General features: G+C 59.1%; 2 protein-coding genes across 2 annotated transcripts; both read left to right on the forward strand.

Annotated features, from left to right (window-relative positions):
* Positions 1-8,544: 8,544 nt before the first annotated feature.
* LOC102444225 (olfactory receptor 1f45-like) lies at positions 8,545-9,483 on the forward strand. The gene has a single exon (XM_006125073.3). The coding sequence runs from the start codon at positions 8,545-8,547 to the stop codon at positions 9,481-9,483; it is 939 nt and encodes a 312-aa protein (XP_006125135.3).
* A 7,407-nt stretch (positions 9,484-16,890) lies between these two features.
* On the forward strand, positions 16,891-17,823 carry LOC102455812 (olfactory receptor 5C1-like). The gene has a single exon (XM_006127154.2). It carries the CDS (start codon positions 16,891-16,893, stop codon positions 17,821-17,823), a length of 933 nt encoding a protein of 310 aa, XP_006127216.2.
* Positions 17,824-22,502: the final 4,679 nt, after the last annotated feature.

Here is a 22,502-nt window from a genome sequence, read left to right on the forward strand (position 1 = left end):
AGTGTTCTTTCCTTGCTGGGACCAGCTGGCGCAGTTGCCAGGGTCCTTCTCTGCAGCCCATTGTCTGTCTCTGGCCAGAATCGGCTCGGTCCTCTGAACACGGACCGCCTCCGCGTCGTAGTCCTGCAGGAGCAGGCTCCATTGTAGCAGGTGGGAACCAGCCCCCTTCGTCTGGTGCAGCCAGGTCGGGGGAGTGGTCGGTGCACCTGTGAAATGCCGCCCAAATAGATTGGGCTGCAGCTGTTTAAGGGCCCACATGAGGGTGCTAATATGGGGCACGAATCTCTGGTAGTACCCGGCCATCCCAATGAAAACCTGGACCTGCCTCTTAGTCTGGGGAATGGGCCAGTCCCCGACAGCTTCCACCTTAGCCGGCTCTGGCTTCATCCGCCCGCTCCCCGCCTTGTGGCCCAGACACGTCACCTCCGCCATCCCCGCCCTGCGCTTCCCGGCTCTTACAGTCAGCCCAGCCTCCTGGAGACAGGCCAGCCCCTTCTTCACCTGGCTCACGTGGTCCTCCCAGGTCTGGCTACACACAGGTTTCATCAGTATAAGTCAAAGCGACGTTCTCCATCCCCTCAGTAACTGATCAACCAGGCGCTGGCAGGTGGACGGGGCCCCCTTGAGGCCAAAGGGCTGGACCAGGAACTCAAAGAGCCCTTCGGGGTCCAAGGGCACCTACCAGTCCCTTGGGTATGGTCCAGGTAGTGAAGAACCGGGCCCTCCTACCCCCAACGTGTCTAGAATCTCATCAGTCCTGGGCATGGGGCCGGCACCAGACACGGTGATGGCGTTGAGTTTCCGACAGTGCGCGCAGAACCGGATTGTTCCATCCTTTTTGGGGCCAGCACCACTGGGGGAGCCCAGGAGTTGGAGGAGGCTGGATCCCCCCAAGAGCCAGTGTGTCCCCAACCTCCAACAGCCAGGTTCTGGGCTCCTTTCCCAGTGACCCCGAATGGGGTACACCAGACGGGAGGATGGGCCCCCGTCCGCACCCGGTGCACAGCCAGGTTAGAACAGCTGCTGGTGGGAACGCAGCACCTCTTGGATCTCTGCCTGCTGGTCTGAGAGGGGGATTGTCCCCAGCGTGGCACCAGCCTCGGCCTCTGAGAGGAAACCCACCAGGGGATCCTCCCCCTTCTCCTCCCAGGGCCAGCACCAACCTCCCCCTGTCCCCGTACGGCTTCATCATACTGACAGTGCCCCCGCTGGCGGTGGCCCCGGTTAGACAGCTCCACTGCACAGTTTCCCTGGTTGACCTGTCTGACGACCTGGGAGGGGACGTCCCAGGACACCTGCAGCTTGTTCTCCCTCACCGGGATGAGGAGCATCACTTGATCCCTGGTGGCGCAGGAGCGGGCACGGGCCGAGAGTCGGACCAGGCTTTCCGCCTCCTCTGGGCCTGGACTTAGTTCTTCCCTAGCCGGTCCCATGAGCTCAGCAAGCCTTTCCCGGGATATCAGTACATCCTCCACCACCGACTCACCCTCCGGAGAGGCCTTCCCCTCCCATTCATCCCTCATCAGGTCGAGGGGGCCCCTCCTCCGTCTCTGGCACAGCAACTCAAATGGGGAGAACCCTGTGAATTCCTGGGGCACTTCCCTGTCTGCAAACAGCAGGCGGGTGAGTCCTTGTGCCAGTCCTGCGGGTGCTGGTCCATAAAGGGTTTCAGCATTCATCTGAGCGTCCCATTCAGTCTCTCCACCAGCCTGTTGGGCCGGGGGCGATACGCTGAGGCCCAGGTGTGCTGGACCCCGCACTTCTCCCACAAACAGCGGAGCAGGGACGACAGGAAGTTGGACCCCTGGTCTGTAAGGATGTGAAAATGGCCAGCAGCGCATCCGCCACAGTGTCTGCCTCGATAGAGGGCAGAGCCGCGGCCTCCAGCTAGTGAGCAGTGAAATCCACCACCAGCAGGATGTATTTCTTCCCCGTGTGGGTCCCCTGGCTGAGGGGCCCTCTAGATCCATCGCCGCCTTCTGGAAGGGCTCCTCTAAGATGAGCAGGGGCCTCAAAGCCGCTTTATACTTCTCCTGGGCTTTCCCCACCCTCTGGCAGAAGTCACAAGAGCTGCAATACTGGTGAACAGGGTCAAGGACCCCGGGCCAATACAAGTTCTGCAGCAGCCTCTCCCTGGTGCGCCAGCGCCGGACCACTCGGTGCACCCTGGGACAGGTACAGCAGCCTGCAGCGGTACCTCTGGGGCATCACCAGCTGCCTCCTCACCCCCCAGGATTCAATTTGTCCCGGTCCGGTCCATTCCCGGTACAGGAATCCTTCTCCCCCAGGAATCTCTCCCTGTGGTCCTCCCGCAGGGACCTGCCTCTGCCCAGGTCAGCCAGGGCCCTCAGCTTCTCTAACGAGGGGTCCTTATGCAGCCCCATCTGCAACACGGCTGCTGAGATGGTGGTCATGGCCCCGGGGGTTGTGCCTCAGTTTCCCACCAGTGAAAATGGGACTTTCCAAAGTGGCAGTTAGGGCTGTTGGTCAGACCCCTCCCCACCAGTGAAAATGGAACCTTCCAAAGTGGCAGTTAGGGCTGTTGGTCAGACCCCCTCCCCACTAGTGAAAATGGGACCTTCCAAAGAGGCAGTTTGGGCTGTTGGTCAGACCCCCTCCCCACTAGTGAAAATGGGACCTTCCAAAGTGTCAGTTTGGGCTGTTGGTCAGACCCCCTCCCCACTAGTGAAAATGGGACCTTCCAAAGAGGCAGTTTGGGCTGTTGGTCAGACCCCCTCCCCACTAGTGAAAATGGGACCTTCCAAAGAGGCAGTTAGGGCTGTTGGTCAGACCCCTCCCCACCAGTGAAAATGGAACCTTCCAAAGTGTCAGTTTGGGCTGTTGGTCAGACCCCTCCCCACCAGTGAAAATGGGACCTTCCAACGTGGCCGTTAGGACACTAGGACAGACCCTTCCCCATCGATAATAATGGGCCCTTCCAACGTGGCAGTTATGGCCGTTGACCAGGCTCCTTCCATCCCCTGCAAAAGGGACTTTCCACGGTGGCCGTTACAAACGTGGACATTTCGTCTCCCCCCCCGCCCCCCCCCCGAGAAATGGTTCCCGTCTGGGCTGACAGAATGGCCTACGGGACCTTCCTTCCTCTCGGGGGGGCTGAGGGCTTCCCGTGCTGGGCTCCGGGTGACTAATGAACCCGACTGAGTGTGTCCGTGTCTCGGCCTGTCCCGCGTGGGGGCGCTGGGCAGAGCCCCCGGCCTGGAGCGAGGGGCTGGAGACCAGAGCGTTAGACAAGCTGTGAGCGAATTGGAGAGTCCGGGCAGAGCAGCAAACGGGAAGGGGTTAGAAATGCTGCCCTAGCAGAGAAGGGGAGACAAATGGGGACAAAACCTCATAACAGGTTTCAAAGAGGCTAAGGCTTCTTACACCAAACGGGAGTATTGTGTCCAGTTCTGGGCCCCCACTACAGAAAGGACGTGGACGCACTGGAGAGGGCCCAGCGGAGGGCGACCAAAATGATGAGGGGGCTGGAGCGCATGAGCTATGAGGAGAGGCTGAGGGAGTTGGGTCTGTTTAGTCTACAGAAGAGAAGAGTGAGGGGGGATTTGAGACCAGCCTTCAACTTCCTGAAGGGAGGTTCCAAAGAGGATGGAGAAAGGCTGTTCTCAGTAGTGACGGATGGAAGAACAAGGAGCAATGGGCTCAAGTTGTGGTGGGAGAGGTCCAGGGTGGATATTAGGAAAAACTCTTTCCCTAGGAGGGTGGTGAAGCACTGGAATGGGTTGCCTAGGGAGGCAGTGGAGTCTCCATTCCTAGAGGTGTTTAAGTCTCGGCTTGTCCAAGCCCTGGCCGGGTTGATTGAGTTGGGGTTGGTCCTGCCTTGGGAACCCGTCGCAGGCCAGTGACTGCATGCGCTGGCCGGGCCACGAGACCCCGGATCCGGCTGTTTGCCCTGCCGGGGAAGAGGGAACCTGGCGTCCTTAGCTCGGGCAGTGACCATTGCGCAGGCCGGCCTGGCGCGCCGGGATCCTCCTTGTGTCTGCGACCGTTCCCTCTTGGGGCTTGGGAAACCCTCAGTTCTTACTTTATCAGCCATCAGTGCTCTGCATAGGGTCTCTGATAGATGGGGTCGTGGAGTGTGTGGGGGTGATTAAGGGAAAACTGGTAAACTGAGGCACACTGCCCCTTTCAGAGGAGTGGAAGTGGAATGTCTGTGAGTTGCCAGCATGTGGGGATTGGCCAGCACAGGGGAGAGATTTACCAGACTTGGCGACTGGCTGCTTGTGATGGTCCAGGAGGAGACACGATGAAGGGAGCGCATGGACCTCAGAGACCCCCCGCGCCTCCCAGCCGTGGGGCGTCTCAGCTGAGCGCTAATGAATGTTTTCTCAGTCACTGTCCCTGTGGGGCTAATTAAGACCGACTCTGCCGCCCCCGGGGCCTGGTTGCTGGGGTTCATCTTCACGCAGGGGCGGCCGTTCCTCTGAAGATGTCGGGGGCAGGCGGGTGCCGGGCGTCCTTGTCTGAGGTGAGGCCGGGTGTCAGGGTGTGTGATGGGCCCACAGCAGGGGAGAGGCTGGGATGGCAATGCCGGCTGGAGTGGGGCATGTAGGGAACAGGTCCTGGCACAGCTCGGGAAGCAGGACAGCAGAGGAAACTCCCCACCCCCCGTCTTCTGTGCCCCTCTCTCCCTCTGGCATCTGGCTTTGAGCAGACATTCCCCACCCGCATTCCCGTCTGAGAATCCCTCCCCCAGCCTGGCCCCCTCCATCTGCAGCCTCAAATGCTCCCCTGTCTAGCCGGATCCTTTGACGGAGCCCGGAGAAGGACCCTGCGCACCGGTGGGTCCCCACTCAGACCAAATTCTGCCTCCACTCTGCGCCCTTCCCACGCATGCGGAGGAGCAGGGATACCCGGCGTCTGTCTCCCTCGTCCCCTTCCCCAGGAGCATCGATTTCCGGAGGAGACCAGTTCTCCCTGGTGCCAGGGCTCAGTCTGGGAGCTCGCAGCCGGGACGTGTGTCATGCTCAGCCCACGTTTCCCAGGCCGGTCATGGAGACAAGGGGCCGTTTCCCGCTCCAGCCTCCAGCAGCCGTGTTGAACTCAGGGGAATTCTCTTGGGGGCCCTTCACAGTCACTGCAAAGGCTCCGAGCTACTTCACCCTGGGCTGACATGGACGCTTTCCCAGGGGGCAGGCGGGATGGGCCGTGATGTGGCTGCAGGTGGAACCAGACAAAATCAGCCTGGATGCAAGTGGTGAGGTGAAGCCTGTTGAATCCACCCGCTGCTGACAGATTTGTGGCCGTGGCCTGTTCGGAGCTTGATCGTTTTGAGGGACAAACCCGAGCAGGGCCCTGGCATGGTCTCTGGGACCCGCTTAGCGTGTTGCTGTTCTAAGATGTTTCCTGCTGTCACCTCGCGAGTAGAATCAGAGATGGTCGGCCTGGCCCTCGGGCTATCCCGCTCCCCGAGGCAGGGCCAGCTACTATCGAGACCAGGGCTAGTCAACACATGGGTGGGAGTCAAACCAAAAGAGTAGCCAATATTATGGCCTTCTGTTGCTATGAGTTTTAGTCGCTAAATTCCTGGACTGTCATTTCTCAATCAAAGTGCTGTCATATGGCTGGAAATCAGGTAAATGTTGCATTTTATTAATATCAGCAGAACCGACTTAAATGCGGCCTGCGTGTTGCGAAGTCCTGCCTTCAACTTTGTATTCATGCCCGGCAGTGTGCAAGAAGCGATTTGCATATATTTGCATGTATACGCATCCACGCTTGACTTAAGTATCAGAGGGGTAGCCGTGTTAGTCTGCATCTGACGAAGTGGGTCTTTGCCCACGAAAGCTTATGCTTCAAAACATCTGTTAGTCTAGAAGGTGCCACACTTAAGTTGTGGCCCTCGGCACGTGGTGTGAGTATCGTTGTGGTCCCCGGGGCTTCCCAAGTTGAGTAGCCCTGATCTAGACCGTCTCCCAGAGGGGTTTGTCTTACCTGCTCTTAAAGCCTCCGATGGGTGAGTTTCCCACGATCCCCCTCAGCCATTTCTCCCAGCATCTCTCTAGCGTGACGGTTGCAAAGTGTCTCCTAAGGTCTATCCTGAACCTGCCTCCCTGCAGTGTGAGAAAGGGGCTGGCTGGAGGGAGTGGAAGTTTGTTGAGGGAAAGGTTGGGTTGGAGGAGGCAAAATCGTGGCCCCCGGTTGGACACGGAAGATTTCCCATGAACGACGTGTGAGTGTTCGTGTGTCAGTGAAAAGGGGTCGGGGGCTGGTATAGAAATGGCCCAGCGGAGTCTACGCAAAACCCCTCCTGTTCAGGATTCATCTCTCCGCTTAGCAAATAGCACAAGGTAGAAGAACCTGCAGAAGGAGGTGGGGATTTGCTCCCACCCACTGAAAATCATTCCTGACCACTAGTAGCGAGAGGTTTCACAACACCCTGAAGCATGAGGTTTAATGTGCCTCCCACAACTGTGAGTTAAGCTGAGTGATTCTAACTCTGGATATTCCTCGGAGTTTGGAAATGTTCAGTCCCTCATTTAATCTCAATGCGTTTTAACCTGGACACCGTCCTGTGGCAATGAGTTCCCCAGTCCCTGAGAGCATGACTATGTCTCTGGTCCCTTTTTCAATGTCCCACTGTAATTGCATGGGCTGCCCCCTTGTTGCTGCGCCAGATGACAGAGCGGACAGAATCCCCTGAGCTCTTTTCTCTCTCCCATTTTCATGGCATCCTGCTCCCTCTTACACGTTATACCCCACTCCTCTCTTCCAATCCCCACAGGAGAGCTTTCCGGAGTCCGACCTGTTGCTGAACCCATGCCCAGGCCCCATTTCCTGGGTGGCATTGGGAGGGGCAAAGCTACAGGCAGGATTCAGATGTGGACCAAAGGCTGTGAGCGAGTCTCCAATTTGATGACAAGTCCCCTCTAACCCGGCTCCTGGATGAACTGAGCAAACTGAGCCCACTAGCTCCCAAGGTAGGTTTCCCAGACGGGTGCGTCCCTGCTGTCACAGCCGCTGTCTCTAGCAGCCTCTTCCAACCAGCGGCTCGGGTCAGACCCTTCTCTGCTGGACCCAAGGGCCGCTGAGCAATTTGTTCCCCCGTCGGTCCTTCCACCGAAGGTCCGAGTGGCCCTTTCGCCTTCTCCTTGTTCCACTAACTAGCGAGAGTCCCTGGCATCTCTCCTGATCTGGCTGGTTCTGCTCTGAGCTCTCTCCCCTTTACCAATCCCCTTCCCAATGCCGGTTCGGCTGTTTCCCAAGATCGTGGCTATTTCACTGTGTCCCTCTAATCTCGCCTTAGACTCCGTGGGTGAACTTTCATTCCCAAATGGGCCATGCTGAGAACAGAAAAACCTGCATTTCCCTTGGCGTGCCTGCCACATTTGGAGCTCAGTATGGATATGTCTACGCTGCCACCCTAGTGCGAACGAGGGTGGCAGTGTAGACATACCCTTATGATAACAGTGACTAGAATCCAATGTCTTGTTTTAGGGATTCAGTTGGGCACCTGCAGTGGTCAGGAAGGAATATTTGACCCTTCCCAATAGGTGTGGATGAAGTTACCGTTAGGCGGGTTTCCAAGTGGTGAAAAGACCATCCTCAAAGAGTAGTGAGCATGCTGAGTGTGAATGGGAACCAGCAAAGTGAAGCCGCTCTGACCATCCTGAGCTAACAGGCTAGGGCGGGACCTGGTGTGTCCTGGGGTTGACACGGGAGGGGAGTGTCCTGCTCTGCTGGGCGCTGGTGAGCTCTCGTCCGGAGCTCTGTGGCCACTTCTGGGCCACACGCGTTAGACAAGCTGTGGGCGAATCGGAGAGAGTCCAGGCAGAGCAGCAAATGGGGAAAGGGTTAGAAATACTGCCCTCACAGGGAAGGGGAGACAAACGGGGCCTTTTTGGCATTGAGAGAAGGAGAGAAAGGGGGGAACCCAAGAACAGGATTCATAGACGCTGCGGCTGCTGGCTGGCCAGGGCAGAGGAGCACGGAGCCCAGAGTCTGAGTCCCAGCGACACACGGTCAGAGCAGACGGACGCTGCCTGTTTTTACAGTGACGGTCCGTGACCAGGAGTAGAACTGAGCCAGGGTTGGGTTGGCACCTTCACTGCGGGGCACTTTACATTGAGATGGAACTTCTAAGCTATTGCCCAACGGGACTTGGCTCCCAACAGGTGACTGGAATCACGTGTCAGTGCATCACCTCGGCTACGGCTACATTGCACAAAAACTCACGGAGCATCCACACTGCGAGTGTGTTTTTGTGCAAGAAAAAGTGCAGTAGATCATCAGACGACAGGGCTTTTTGCGCAGGGGTTATTCCTCTTTCTACAAGGAATAAGCCTGTTTGCTCAAGCGTTCTTGTGCAAAAAGGCGCGTGTGGACCGACAACAGGGGTTTCCTGCGCAAGAGCGTCCATGGCCGTGTGAACGTGCCCTTGCACACTGACCCCGCTTACACACAAGAACTTTTTGCGGGAGATCTCTTCTGCCAAATGTTCTTGTGCAAGAAGCCTGCAGTGTAGACTTGGCCTCTGCTGCCAACTCCCTGCTCCTCCCCGCTCAGGTGCTGCCGCCGCCCCTCGCCATGGCCGAGGCCAACTGGACGTCCGTCTCCGAGTTCGTGCTCCTGGGCCTGTCCGAACGCCAGGACCTGCAGCCGCTGATCTTCGCGGGGTTGCTGGTCATGTATCTGCTGAACTTAGCAGGCAACTCCGTGCTGCTGGTGTTGATATGGTCCGCCCCCCAGCTCGCCAGTCCCATGTATTTCTTCCTCAGCCAGCTGGCCATGGTGGACATGGGCCTCACCTCCATCACCCTGCCCCATGCTCTGGTGCAGGCGCAGACCCACCATTGGACTGTCCCCTTCAACAGCTGCATGGCCCAGCTCTTCCTCTACCTGGCGGTGGGCACGATGGAGCTCTACCTGCTGGCTGCCATGGCCTACGACCGCTACGTGGCCGTCTGCGACCCGCTGCGATACACTGCCATGGTGACACAATCTCTGTGCCTCAAGATGGTGGTCACCTCCTGGGCCGTGGTGATCCCGCACGCCCTGCTGCACGCCGTCATGTCCGCCCGGTTGCGTTACTGTGGCAATTCCGTGCAGCATTTTTTCTGCGACGTGCCGCCCCTGCTGCGCCTCTCCTGCACCCGGCCCTTCACCTACGAGCTGGTGATCTCCACCGAGGGCGTCCTGGTGATGGTGGCCCCTTTCGCCTTCATCCTGGCCTCCTATGCCCGCATCGGGGTGGCCGTGGCCCGCCTGCGCTCTGCCCAAGCCCTGCGCAAGGCCCTCTCCACCTGCGGCTCCCACCTGACCGTGGTGACACTCTTCTACGGCACTGTGACCTGGCTCTACTTCCGCCCGGCCTCCAGCTACGCCTTGGGGCATGACTGGGAGGTGGCCGCCTTCTACACCGTCGTGGTGCCTGCCCTGAACCCCCTCATCTACAGCCTGAGGAACAAGGACGTGGCCTCGGCCGTGAGGAGGACAGGGCGGAAGGTCCTGGCTCGGGGCGCGTGAGTCCAGCCCGTGGCTCCATCGCTGCACCGGGCACGGACTTTCCACCGAAGATGTCTCTGGGGAAATGTCTCCTTTAGCTCCATCAGGACACCTGGGTTCTTTTCTCCTCAGACATGTGCAATGCAGCTGGAACACACACACACACACACGCACGCACTCACACACACACGACCACAAAGCCCATGTCGTCCCAGTGAATGGGGAGACCGCTCCGGAATGCTTTCCAAGGCACGGCCACACCAGATCAGCCCGAAGGCCTGTTGTAGTCACGTATATTGTATCAATGGGCCTCAAACATGCATCAGTGGGAGTGAAGCATGTGAACCCAAGAGCAGCCACATTGGGTGGGCCCTGGATCCGCTTCCAACAGTGGCCGATGCCAGAGGCAATGATGGGAACAGGGAATCATACATTAGTTGCTCATTCCCAGCTTTGTGCAAACAGAGGCTCGTGACACCATTCCTGTTATAATCCTTGCCTTTTTAATATCCTGTGTCAAGGAGTTCCGCAGGTTGACTGTGCATTGTGTGGAAAAAATACTTCCTTGTGTTTACTTTAAACCTGCTGTTTATTCATTTCTACAGCTGGCCCCTAGTTCTTGTGTGACGAGGAATAAATAGCACTTTCTTTTTTACTTTCTCTGCACCTTTCATTATGGTATAGAGCTTTATCATATCCCCCCTGTGCCGCAGTGGGGGGGCTGTACACTCTTGTGGGCTTGGGTCTGCTCTGGTTGGGCAGTCACTGGGTGCTGCGTTGTGCTGTGGGTGACCCCTACTGGCCTATGCCGCTCTGCAGAGATGGGGTGTGTGTGTGTGTGTGTGTGTGTGTGTGTGCGCGCTGCCCAACGGGGGGAGGTTCCCGAGGGCAGGCACGGAGGCCATGGCCCGGCAACGTCTCCCCTGGCCAGGGGAAGGAGTTTGAACAAAGGAAGGGGGGTGGCTACCTGGGGGGAGGGGGGAAGATGAAGAAAGCAGACCTAGAAGAAGCCAGGGGGTTCAGGGGCCTGTGAACCCCTCCCCCTCCAAGGGAACTCAGGCTGTGCCCATCCCCCTATGCCAGTGGTCACCCATGAGTAGATCAGGATCTACTGGTAGATCTCGGAGCCTTTGGCGGGTGATCCCGAGAGGTTTGGCTGGGAGGCTGTCAAGTGCCGGCACTTCATCCGCCCCTCTAAAGCGCTGCTCTGCCGCTTGTGCCCTCTGCCTTGGGAGCCTCCTGCTTGCTATGCAGGGCATGGGAAGAAGAGGAAGAGGGGGAGGGGTGAGCCTGCCTTAGCCCCCTGCCCCACAACCACCCAGAAGCCACCTGTGGTGCCCAGCTGGAGCCTGCATTCCAAACCCTGGCCCCAGGCCTGAACCCCTCCTGGCCCCCAAACCCCTGCCCCCAGCCTAATAAAAGAGAGTGAGGATGGGGGAGGGAGGATGGAGTGAGCAGGGTGGGGCTTCGGGGAAGGGGTGGGAAGGAGGCGGGGCCAGGGGGTTTGGGTTTGGGGTGGATCCTGGATTGCTCTTCAATTCAAAAAGTGAGCTCATGCTTCCAAAGGTTGGAGGCCCCTGCCCTGTGCCTGCATTGACCAGACCTAGAACAAGTCAGGGGGTTCAGGGGCCTGTGAACCCCTCCCCCTCCAAGGGAACGCAGGCTCTGCCCATCCCCCTATGGCTACATGGAACCTGTGCTGGGCTGTATCACTGAGAAGCAAGAAAACCTTCCACCCTGCTGCCTGGCAGGGAGTCCCATCTGGCTGCGGGCGGGGGTGCAGGGTCGGGGGGCCCCCACGCACCGTCCCCCCCTTCTTCGTCTCTTTTCCAAGGGGAAATGGCCCAGTCGTCCTTGTCTCTCCGTCTGCAGACGCTGCTGCGCCCCCCCCCCCCCCCCCGCTCCTGTTGCCCTTTCCTGAACCGTTTCCAATTCCACCGGGTCGTCTCTGTCCGGGGTTTCCAGATCTTCGCGCCGTGTTCCAGAGGTGGGGGTGCCACGGCTCATGGGTCGGGCCCACACGTGGCCCCTTGGCGGATCCCCCCCTCCAGGGTGGCAGCCCCTTCTCGGGGAGCCCCCTCCTCTCCAGCGGCAGCGAGACGGCGCTTTCTTAGGGTCTGCTCCAGTGCGGGGACCCTCTCCTGGGGGGCCCATTCTCACCTGGGCGGTCCGCCTCTCTGCCTCCGGGACGGTGCCTCTCAGGGCCTCCAGCCGCCTGCCTCCGCCGTGAGCCCCTCGGGGGTCCCCTCCCTCTGGACCCCGGGGGCCTCCCCTCCCTGAAGGAGCAGCCCCCCCTGTTCTCCAGACCACGGAGACTCTCCTCCAGAACCAAACAGGCGGGTCTCTTGAGCTTTGAGCAGCAACAGGTCCCTCAGGCCAGTCGCCTGGGCCCCCGGCCTCAGGTCAGCCTCCCCTGCAGCCAGCTGAGCCCTGCCTGCTCTGCTCCCCCAAAACAGCCCCAGTCTCCTGGCAGAGCCTCCAATATCCCCTGCAACAGCCCCTCCCCCAGGCATTGTCCAGGTAATGGGGTCGCCTGGGCCCCTCTCCTCTGCCTCCCTCCCCGTCCAATGTTCTCCCCTCGCTGGGACCAGCTGGGCCGGTTGCAGGGTCCCTCTCTGCAGCCCATCGTCCATCCTCCGGCCAGAACCGGCCGTGTCCTCTGGGCAGGGCCGGGGGCAGCAGACGCCACCAGCTCCAATTCTGGGCTGTTCTCTGAGACAACTCAGCTCCCCCCATTGTCACATTAAACCAGTAACATCCGGGCACTGAGTGCCCCCCTGTATGCAGTCCCCCTTTGGATTCCCAGAGCTCCCCACTTGCTCACAGGCTGCCCCACAGATCTAGGTAGCGGCAGGCTGGTATTTCCTGTCTCTTTCCTAGTATCTCCCAACACGCTGGTAGCTCTCGGGGCTCCCGCCGCCCGTCGAGGGGAGACGGTCCGTTTTTCTATCTGCTCTGTGCTAGGAATTCTCGGGAGCCGTTCTCTGGCCAGGAGGTCAGAGCAGATGCTGTCAAGGGCCCCAGGAGGGAACTGTAGCTAGGACCTTTGCCTGTCGCTGCAGGGTCTGGTACAGCCTCGTCTAACCCCACTGCTGGCTTAGCCACGGGGCAGAAAGCCGTGAGGGAGGCCCGGTGGTTAAGGTTCCTCAGATCTGTGCTGCTGAGTCCTGGCAAACTCACTCCACCAAACACCGATTTTACAGGGTCTTTAGCCATGAAGCGGAACCGGGGAGGGATCCACAGGAAGCTTGTCACTTATCACAGCCGCTCATTGGGGCGAGACGTGCGCTGGGTAACATGTAAGGAATAAAGGAACTCTCTTGAAAGTCTGCTTGTGACAGGGGCTGCCCCCCTTTGAGGAGCCGCCTGGTGGACCAGGATCCCACGGAGCCTGCTTGTTCTGCCAGCCTGGGCCCCCTTCACCTTGTCTCACTGTGCTAGGCCCTCACACCTCTTCCAACCATGCACAGCCAGAGCCACCCCCAGCCACGAAAAAACAGATGCTGAGATCAGCTCTGGGACAGCTCAGGGGATGGGGTACGTCACATGACCTCCGTGCCCACCCCCTGTGGAGTAGAGACCCAAAGGTTTTATGCAGTTCACCCCCCTCAATGTGGGGAGAGGTAGGCACCGCTCTGTTCCTCTTCCACTTATTCACTGCACCACCTGGCTTATGGTGTGAAGACGAAACCGATGGATTCTCTACAGAAGGGGACTTTCAAGGGGCTATAAGTGATAGCAGACAGAACAAAGCACATTGCGGAGTCAAGAAACAAAACACGCAGACTAACTTTAGCCCTCGAAATAGATACAGTACCCGTTCACACAGGGGTGGGGATCCTTTTTTGGTGCAGGGGGCTACAGTCCTTCAGAAAACTCAGTCAGGGGCTGCACACAAGTGAGAAACCAAACCCCCCCTCACTGGTGTGGCTCCTAACTGAGAAGGAGAAAGATGCCCCACTTTTCCCTAGCACGCCAGCGCCAAGGGGCCCCAGCCGGTGGATTTTGTGTGATCCAGCCCTGTGGTGGGGCAGTGTGTGTATGGCAGGAGGGGGGGGCAGAGTGCGAGCTGGGCTCCCCAATGCTGGAGGGGGGCAGATCCAGGTAAACCAGGGACCACATCTAGCCCCTCCATTAGCTGTTTGGATTTCTGAGGTTTTCCTGCACTGACTAGAAATCTAACTTGGGACCAAATCTAACTTCTCATAGTTCAGTCTTTGCTCCTCTGCTGTTTGCAGGCACGTTGTTCTGGAGTGAGGTCCTCCCACCCTGATTTCGTTATTACCCTTTGATCTGTCCTTGCCCCGTGCTGGAAACTGTTTTGCTGGGCCCTGCTGGTTCCCACTGTGTCATGTTATCCCTCTCGGAGAGGTTTCTATTTCACAAGGGTCCCGGGGTAACCCTAGTGCCTTTGTGCATCTCCTCAAGTGAGCCCTGTTTGGTTTTTCTGCTGGCGTACCTAGTCGGGCCTCATACCCTTGCACACAACGCCAGTGCGCAGTCCAGTGAGACCTTTGTGTCTGGCAGATCAAGGCTCTGAGAATGACACCTTACAAGACACACTAATTCCATGACCGTGGACAATATTGGGGTGTCAGGGTGCGACACGCCAAAGCCTCGCCCTCCTGCCAGGCCTGCTCCCCTTTAGCCGGAGGGCTGTAAAGGTCCTTTTCTCTCTCTCTCTGTCTGGCTTCCGGCCCGTCAGCCGGGTAGATCCATTCCCGGGTGCCTGGGTTTCCGCTCAGCCTCCCCCACACAGCGTAAGACCCCGCGAAACCCATGTCTCGGCTTCAGCTCACATACAAGGCCTTACTAGACACCTCCCCGGAGAGCAGCTAAAGGCTGGGGCCTGGTGTATGCCCTGTGAGGGGATGCTCCCACCCAGGCCTGGGAAAGGGACTTGAGCCTTTAATTGGGGTTTGGGGGGTGGTTCCCACAGCCCCACGGAGCACAGGCTGGCACCGTCCAGCCATGGCCAGGAGGGTCTGGGCAGCTCCAGTTCTTAGCAGTTAGGACCCTGTTGGCTGGTCTGAAGTGTGACTAGCAGGGAACAAAGACCCCGCTCCCCGCCAATAGGTGCAGAGAAGACCCAGGCTCCCAGCCTGGCCCTGCTGTAACCGCTAGTCCCTCCCTTCCGGGAGCGCCCAGGCTGGCGTCTCTCTTATGCAGCACTGGTACAAGGGGCTGACCCCTTGGTGCTACGCAAGGGTCGGCCGCTTGCTGCTCCAGAGGCTGGCCCTGCGCTAACGTGGGTACCTGGGAGCACTCACAGGTGGGGGGGCTGTGGCCAAGCAGACCCCCTCCCCTGCCTCCGACTTTGCATGAAATGACCCGTCTGCGCCTGAGTCCCTGCAGGCAGGTGCCGGGGTAATGAGCAAGCCCGGAGGCTCCGCTCTCTGCGGGGCCCAGCTGGCACCCTGGTGATTGGCTCAGGCAGCAGCCCCGAGAGCCGGGGCCAGGGGAGGGCGCGTGGATGCCAGGGAAAGGGGCCATAAAAGCCCCGGTGCCGCCGGACACACAGCACCAGGAGCCGGCACCGAGAGACGCAGACCCTGCTGCTGGCCAGGTAGGGCGGGCTCCTGGCATGGCCATGGACACCCCCTTTGCGCTGACCCGTTACCTTCATGCTGCCTGAGCCCATCTCGGCCCGCGGAGCTGTCCGGTCTTAGCCACTGGGCAGCAGGACTCCTGGGTTCTCTCCCTGGCTCTGGGAGGGGAGTGGGGGCTAGTGGTTAGAGCAGGGGATGGGGGCTGGGAGCCAGAGCTCCTGGGTTCTCTCCCTTGCTCTGGGTTCTTTCCTTGGCTCTGGGAGGGGAGCAGTGTCTAGTGGTTAGATCAGGAGGGGCTGGGAGCCAGGACTGCTGGTTTCTCTCCCTGGCTCTGGGAGGGGACTGGCTCTGGGGGCTAGTGATTAGAGCAGGGGAGGTGGGGCTGGGAGCCAGAACTCCTGGGTTCTCTCCACTGCTCTGGGTTTTTTCCTTGGCTCTGAGAGGGGAGTGGTGTCTAGTGGTTAGAGCAGGGGGGGTTGGGAGCCAGGACTCCTGGGTTCTCTCCCTGGCTCTGGGAGGGGAATCGGGGCTGGGAACCCTGACGTCTGGGTTCTCTCTGGGAGAGGATTGGGGGCTAGTGGTTAGAGCAGGCGGGGGGGGGGGGGGGCTGGGTGCCAGGACTCCTGGGTTCTTTCCTTGGCTCTGGGAGGGGCGTGAGGTCTAGTGGTTAGAGCGGGGGGGGGGGGCTGGGGGGCTGGGCGCCAGGACTCCTGGGTCCCCTGTCATGAATCCATCCATGCTTTGCCCGTACAGGGTTCCACCCTCAGTAGGAGGCAGTTTTCCTTCTCTCTCTCTAGCCGTCCCCCATTCTAATCCCGCCCCTGCTCTGGGGATCCCCCTATCCAGGTACCCCGCCCCCTCGGCACCTCTCAGCCACGGCCCCTCCTGTTAGCCCTCCCCCCAGGCCCAGGCTCCTCTTCTCCCCCCTCCCCCTCCTCCGCAGGGCCGTCTGGGTCCAGTTCAGTCTGGGAAGGAGGGATCCGCGTTCAGGGGTGGGGAGGGGGGACATCTCCCCGTCCCCCTCTCTGCTCTGACTGTGCACCCCCCATCGTGCCCTGCCCGGGGGGGCTCTCAGCCATCAACCCCCCAGGAGCTGTCCCATGGAGGGGCCGGACAGTCAGGGTGTGCACTGTGGTATCGCTGGGAGGCTGCGGAGGAGGTGGGGGGGGGGGGCGGCATTGGACCGAATGCCACAGGGATTTGTGCTAGGCACTGCCCAGACCCTGCCAAGATCAGCCCCCCCCTTCCACCACCCCCTCCCCATTGTGCCAGGCTCTGCCCAAACCCCGACCCAGATCAGAGCCTTGACCCAGACACAGCGAGCCGCCGGCTCTGCCCTGGGGAGCTCCCAGTCCAAGTACACCAGGGGCAGCAGACCTGGCTGTGGAAGTGGCTCGCCCCACGTAACCCAGCCACCCGGTAGCTCACCAGGAAGAGAAGCCAGGAGTCCCGAGAGCCCGTCCTGCTGCCTGCCCAGGCCCTGCTGCCTCCGGGCCCCGCTGCTATCTCCCTGCCCCGGCGCCCTTCGGCTCCCCCCGCTCTGTAGCTCTGGAAACCTAAATCACCAACTCCTTTCTCCTGCTGACGCCTCCCTACCACGTGCTTGGATGCTGGCTTGTTCTTCGCCTGAACAGTTGTTCCTCAGCTGCCCTGCCCCAGAGGTGGCTGCATCTCAGCACTGAGTGAGATATTGCCATGGGGCGTTATATGCAGCTGTTCTCCAGCTGCCCACCCCAGAGGTGGCTGCATTTCTGTGCCAGTCTAACCCTCCACTAACACCAGTCCTTTGACGCTAGGAGAGGGTGGGGACAGCCCCACATGGGCAGAGGGGCAGGCTCTCACCCAGGCCTTCTCCCCACAGATCCGTGCCCTCTCTCCCATGGCTGCTCCAAACCAGACGGCGGTGACCGATTTCCTCCTCATTGGCTTCCCGTCCAGCCGAGACCTGAGCCTGCTCCTCTTCTCGCTCGCGCTGCCCATCTTCCTGCTGGGCCTGGCGGGGAACCTGGGCCTGGCGGTTCTGATCCGGGCTGAGAGTTCCCTCCACACCCCCATGTACTTCTTCCTCAGCCACCTGGCGCTGCTGGACCTGTGCTCCTGCTGCGCCGTGGGCCCCGTCATGCTGTGGGGCCTGCTGGCTGGCCAGGCCACCCTGCCTGGCTCGGCCTGCGCCCTCCAGATGTTCCTCTTCGCCACGGCGGGGGACGCGGAGTGCTGCCTGCTGGCGGCCATGGCCTACGACCGCTACGCTGCCGTCTGCCGCCCGCTGCACTACCAGGCCGCCGTGCCGCCCCGCCTCTGCCGCGGGATGGTGCTGGGCTCTTATGCGGCCGGGGCGGCCAGCGCGGCCGTGCACACCGGCCTGGCCTTCCGCCTGCCCCTCTGCCGGGCCCACGTCCTCGACCACTTCTTCTGCATCATCCCCTCTGTGCTGGAGCTGGCCTGCGCCGACACCAGCCTCAACCAGGCCCTGCTGCTGGCCGTCTGTGGCGCCATCCAGAGCCTCAGCCTGCTGGCCATCCTGGCCTCCTACGGGCTCATCCTGGGGGCCGTGGGGCGGGCGGGCGTGCACCGGGCCGCCTCCACTTGCGGCTCCCACCTGGCAGCGGTGGCCGTGCTCTACGGGACCCTCCTCTTCATGTACCTGCGGCCCGAAGGCAGCTATGCCGCACAGGCCGACAAGATGGCCGCCGCCTTCTACACTGTGGTCATCCCTACCCTCAACCCCCTCATCTACAGCCTGCGCAACGCCGACGTCAAGGGGGCCCTGGCCAAGCGACTCCTGGGCAGGCGCCGCGTGTGGGGGGACTGAAGAAAGGGGCTGGAGGGGGGGCGGCTGAGAACAGGAGCGATGGGGAACGGAGGCTGCTTAGGGGCTGGAGCGGTCCAAGTGCTGCCGTGTAGACGCACCGATGGGTGGGCGCGTGGGTAATGGTCCCCCCCAAGGGACTGTAGCTAGGTGTTCCATTGACTCCCATCGCGCCGGTGTGGCTGAACCCAGGGGTGAGGTGGCTTTAGCCACGTCTGTCCAGGATGTGGATTTTCCATATCCCACAGCCATGGGGTTGGGTTGAGCCAGCTTCTTGGCACGAGGGAAGCAGCCAAAGTCTAGCCAGCAGCCTTTAGCGCCCTACTGCATCTGTGAGCACTTTTTCTCCAGTTACATCCTGGCGTCCCTCGGACAAATGGGCACCAGTGGGGGTGTTTGCCTGAATCCACCGCTGCTCCCGACTCTGTTCTCAGTCTATCATCGACAAGGTGAAGCCCTACTGTCCTGTTTCTCCTCGTCACGCTGGCCCCTTGCATGCTTGGTCCCTAAGAAAAGACTTTGGACAGGCCAGGGACGATCCACACCATCTCTTCATCCTTTGGAATTGGGGGGTAGGGTGTTTTCTCCAGACAGCGCTGAGGTGGGGAACCTCCCTCTAGAATTGAACAGAGTGATCTGGAGGTGCACCATAGTTGTGTTTGTGTGTGTGTGTGTGTGTGTGTGTAGGGGGAGGGGGGCCCTTAATGACTCCAGGCATCTCTCATCAGGGCCAGAATCTATGACCTCTGGCCTCTGGCCAATGCATGCTTGGAGGGATCGTAGGACAAACCGCGGGCGAATTACCACACACTTCCCTCTCCACCCAGCAGCTGCTCCCCCTCCATCTTCATCCTCAAGGGCGCCAGCGTCTAACAAGGCCCAGTGCGGCGTGGAGTCATTATCAGTAACGAACACACCGGGGGATGAGTTGGAGACAAGAGCACGGGGCGACCTAGGTGGGGACCACGTGTCTCTGTGCCGCGTGTCCCTGTGTTAGATGGCTCAACGGGACTCGTGAATAAATGGAGACTGAGTCTAGCTCCTCTTTATTGGGCCTGATGTGACTGCAGTTGGGCAGACGATCTCATAATGCCCGGCTCTCCCGATATTAGGGGCTGTGTATTACATACGGGACTATTCTCCTGCAAAAAACAAGCATCTCATTTTAGAAACCCAGCTGTGTCGTGGAAGACTCCCAGAACTCAGTTGATTTAGCGGGACACGGGGAAGGTGAAGAAGTGACTTACGCCCAGGCCACAAGTAGCTACCTAAGGGATACATATTTAACAACGGGCCCTTCGGTCTAGCAAAGGAAGGTCGCACCCAGCGTTGGGCAACCTAGGCTACTTTATTTCCGTGGGCTGCAAGATTGTCGCAACCAAGCCAGTTTCCCGGGACAGGGTAGATTTGCTCAACGTGCTCGAATCCCTAGACTTTGCGGGCGGTGCCGATTGAACCGTGGCGGCGCTGCGGTTGGCTGCCGAGGGAGCGCACGGCTCTAAGAGTCAGTGTCATGTGCGATCAGCACCCACCTGCCTTCATGTGCCCAGGCTTTGAGTGCGGGTCACTTTAGTAATACTGGTAGGAAAAAAAACCTACGTTGAGCGATACCAGCGGAATCTGGCAGCCCGGCAAACAGGGAACAGTAAACACCATGTCTCACTGGCCACTCATAGAGCCCTGATGGGCCACGTGCAGCCTGCAGGCCACAGGGTGCCCAAGTTCAGGCTGGAACTAAGACGGACATTTTCAGCATGAACCACGGGGACAACTGCCCCAGGGTTGTGGGGCGTTTTCCATCCCTGACAATTTTTCACTCAAGCTGGGCTGCGGCTCCAGGGGATCCGCCCCTCAGGGCCGTTTTCTGCCCGTGTGGCACGGGGGGGTCCCACGAAAATCGATGAATCATCTCAAAACTCTCCCCAAGGCGAGAGCAGGACGAGCTGCCGGCCGACGGCTCAGCTCTCCCAGCCCCATGGACCAAGGGGGTTTGTGTGAAACTTGGCTCTGGTCAAACAAGACTGAATCCTGAGTTGTCCCAGGGGCTCTGGTCAAACAAGACTGAATCCTGAGTTGTCCCAGGGGCTCTGGTCAAACAAGACTGAATCCTGAGTTGTCCCAGGGGCTCTGGTCAAACAGGACTGAATCCTGGGCTGTCCCAGGGCCTGGGCCGTGAGGGGGAGGGGAGCAGGGGGAGGGTGGTGGACGGTACGATCCCAACGGGCCTTCCTGGACTTGGAATTCATGGAGCCGTGTTGAGAGTAGGCGGCACCGTCCCTACAGCTACCTCCCTCCATGGCCACACGCAGTCTGGTCGCGTAGCAGCCATTTGCCCTCATTCCCCCGCCATATAGGGCTGTGAGCGTACCCCTCCCCCGCCATATAGGGCTGTGAGCGTACCCCTCCCCTGCCATATGGGGCTGTGAGTGTACCCCTTGTCTGCCATATAGGGCTGTGAATGTACCCCTTCCACAACTATATAGGGCTGTGAGTGTACCCCTCCCCTTTCCCCCACCATATAGGGCTGTGAGTGTACCCCTCCCCTTCCCCCACCATATAGGGCTGTGAGTGTACTCCTCCCCTTTCCCCCACCATATAGGGCTGTGAGTGTACCCCTCCCCCACCATATAGGGCTGTGAATGTACCCCTTCCCCAACTATATAGGGCTGTGAGTGTACCCCTCCCCCGCCATATAGGGCTGTGAATGTACCCCTTCCCCAACTATATAGGGCTGTGAGTGTACCCCTCCCCCGCCATATAGGGCTGTGAATGTACCCCTTCCCCAACTATATAGGGCTGTGAGTGTACCCCTCCCCCACCATATATGGCTGTAGTTTATACCCCCCCCCCACACACACCATAAAACATTGTGTTTATTTCTCTTCCCCCCACTCGCTTTTCTGTGGTGGGCGGGTCAATCAGCTGCCACTCTGGGCTTGGAACAGACCATTTCCCCCCTGTGTGAAGTTGAATAATTAACCCTGGACACAGGATTCAAACCCCCTCCCCCTGCAATGGAGAAGGAGCCAATCACACGACAGGCCTGCGGGAGTTGTTCACATACATTTCCTGAGAGGGAAAAACGCATCCAATGGACATGCCCAGATAATTTAACCTCTGCCTGTAAATGGACTCTTCCAAGGGCAAAGAAGCCCCAAAGTTCCCAACTGTTGGAAGAAACCATTTCATTGGGTGGGGGGAGGGGACAGGAGACGGGAGATGAAATGTCAAAGTTCATAACAGCCACTTGGGAAGGTCCATTTTACAGTGCAAGGCGCCTGGTCAACTGCCACAACTGCCACTTGGGAAGGTCCCATTCTGCCTGGAAAAGGGGTCTATCCAACTGCACTAACGGCCACTTTGGCAGGCCCCATTTTCAGTGGTGGGGAGGGGTTTGACCAACAGCCTTAACTACCACTTTGGAAGGTTCCATTTTCACTGGTGGGGAGGGGTCTGACCAACTGCCCTAACTGCCACTTTGAATCCCCAGAAGAGTTAATTGGGCCTATGGGAAGCCCTGAACCTCAGTCCTCCTGCCCCTCCCCCTCTCCCTGTGGGGCTGGAGCACCAGGGAGGGAGGGAGGTGTCTCAGTTGGGGGCCACATCAGAGAGGCCTGGGTTTTTTTGGAGGGGAAGGAGGGTGGTTCTCACTTGTGTGGTCCACAACTGATCTTTCTAATAAGCGAAAGTTCTTCACACAGCGTGTAGCCAACCTGTGGAACTCCTTGCCAGAGGAGGCTGTGAAGGCTAGAACTATAACAGCGTTTAAAGAGAAGCTAGATAATTTCATGGAGGTTAGGTCCATAAAAGGCTGTTAGCCAGGGGATAAAATGGTGTCCTTGGCCTCTGATTGTCAGAGGCTGGAGAGGGATGGCAGGAGACAAATCGCTTGATCATTGTCTTCGGTCCATCCTCTCTGGGGCACCTGGTGCTGGCCACTGTCGGCAGACAGGATACTGGGCTAGAAGGACCATTGGTCTGACCCAGTACGGCCGTTCTTATGTTCTTATGTTCTATGTTCTGTGGATCAGTGGCCCCCGACTCCAAAAAGATGCCCCGCTCCTGCCATAAATACAGACGATGTTGAAACTTTCTGTTGTGGACATCAATTAATATTTGACTTTATTTAAAATGAACTTTGCCAAAGTAAGATGAGAAAAGTCAAAGCGCTTAACCTGGTTAATAATTTCCATTCGGATTTCCTTTCTTATTGGTTAAACGAAACCATTCTCCCCATCTGCAGCACTTGCAAAATGGCTCGGGCGTAATTATGTAATTAACGGCGAGTTTCCATTAAGAACTACTGGCCCACAGAAAGGTTTGCATTGAACAGGGTGAGCCATGGGCCCAAAAGTTTGAGAACCACTGCCCTACAGGTGTGTTCATTTCACCAGCTTCACTTCTGAGGGGAAAAGAACCCAGGAGTCCTGGGCGAGCTAAGGGAGAAGGCTCCCGAGACACCTCTTGGGTGGAAAGTCCAAGTCCAGTGCAGAGATGGAGCCCCGGACTGGTCTCATTTGCCCCAAGCCAGGACCTTCCTATTTGCCCTCCTCAGAGCCGCGGCCACGTCCTTGTTCCTCAGACTATAGATGAGGGGGTTCAGGGTGGGTACCGCTGAGGTGTAGAAGAAGGTCACTTGACGCAGAGCATGGAACCCCTTCTGCAGGGGAATAGATGGAAGT

The sequence above is a fragment of the Pelodiscus sinensis genome, unplaced genomic scaffold, assembly GCF_049634645.1.
Source record: "Pelodiscus sinensis isolate JC-2024 unplaced genomic scaffold, ASM4963464v1 ctg59, whole genome shotgun sequence".
NCBI classification, from domain to species: domain Eukaryota; kingdom Metazoa; phylum Chordata; order Testudines; family Trionychidae; genus Pelodiscus; species Pelodiscus sinensis.

Excerpts from the sequence above, each read along its gene's own strand:
- LOC102444225 (XM_006125073.3), top strand. The coding sequence starts at position 8,545 with ATGGCCGAGGCCAACTGGACGTCCGTCTCCGAGTTCGTGCTCCTGGGC.
- LOC102455812 (XM_006127154.2), top strand. The coding sequence starts at position 16,891 with ATGGCTGCTCCAAACCAGACGGCGGTGACCGATTTCCTCCTCATTGGC.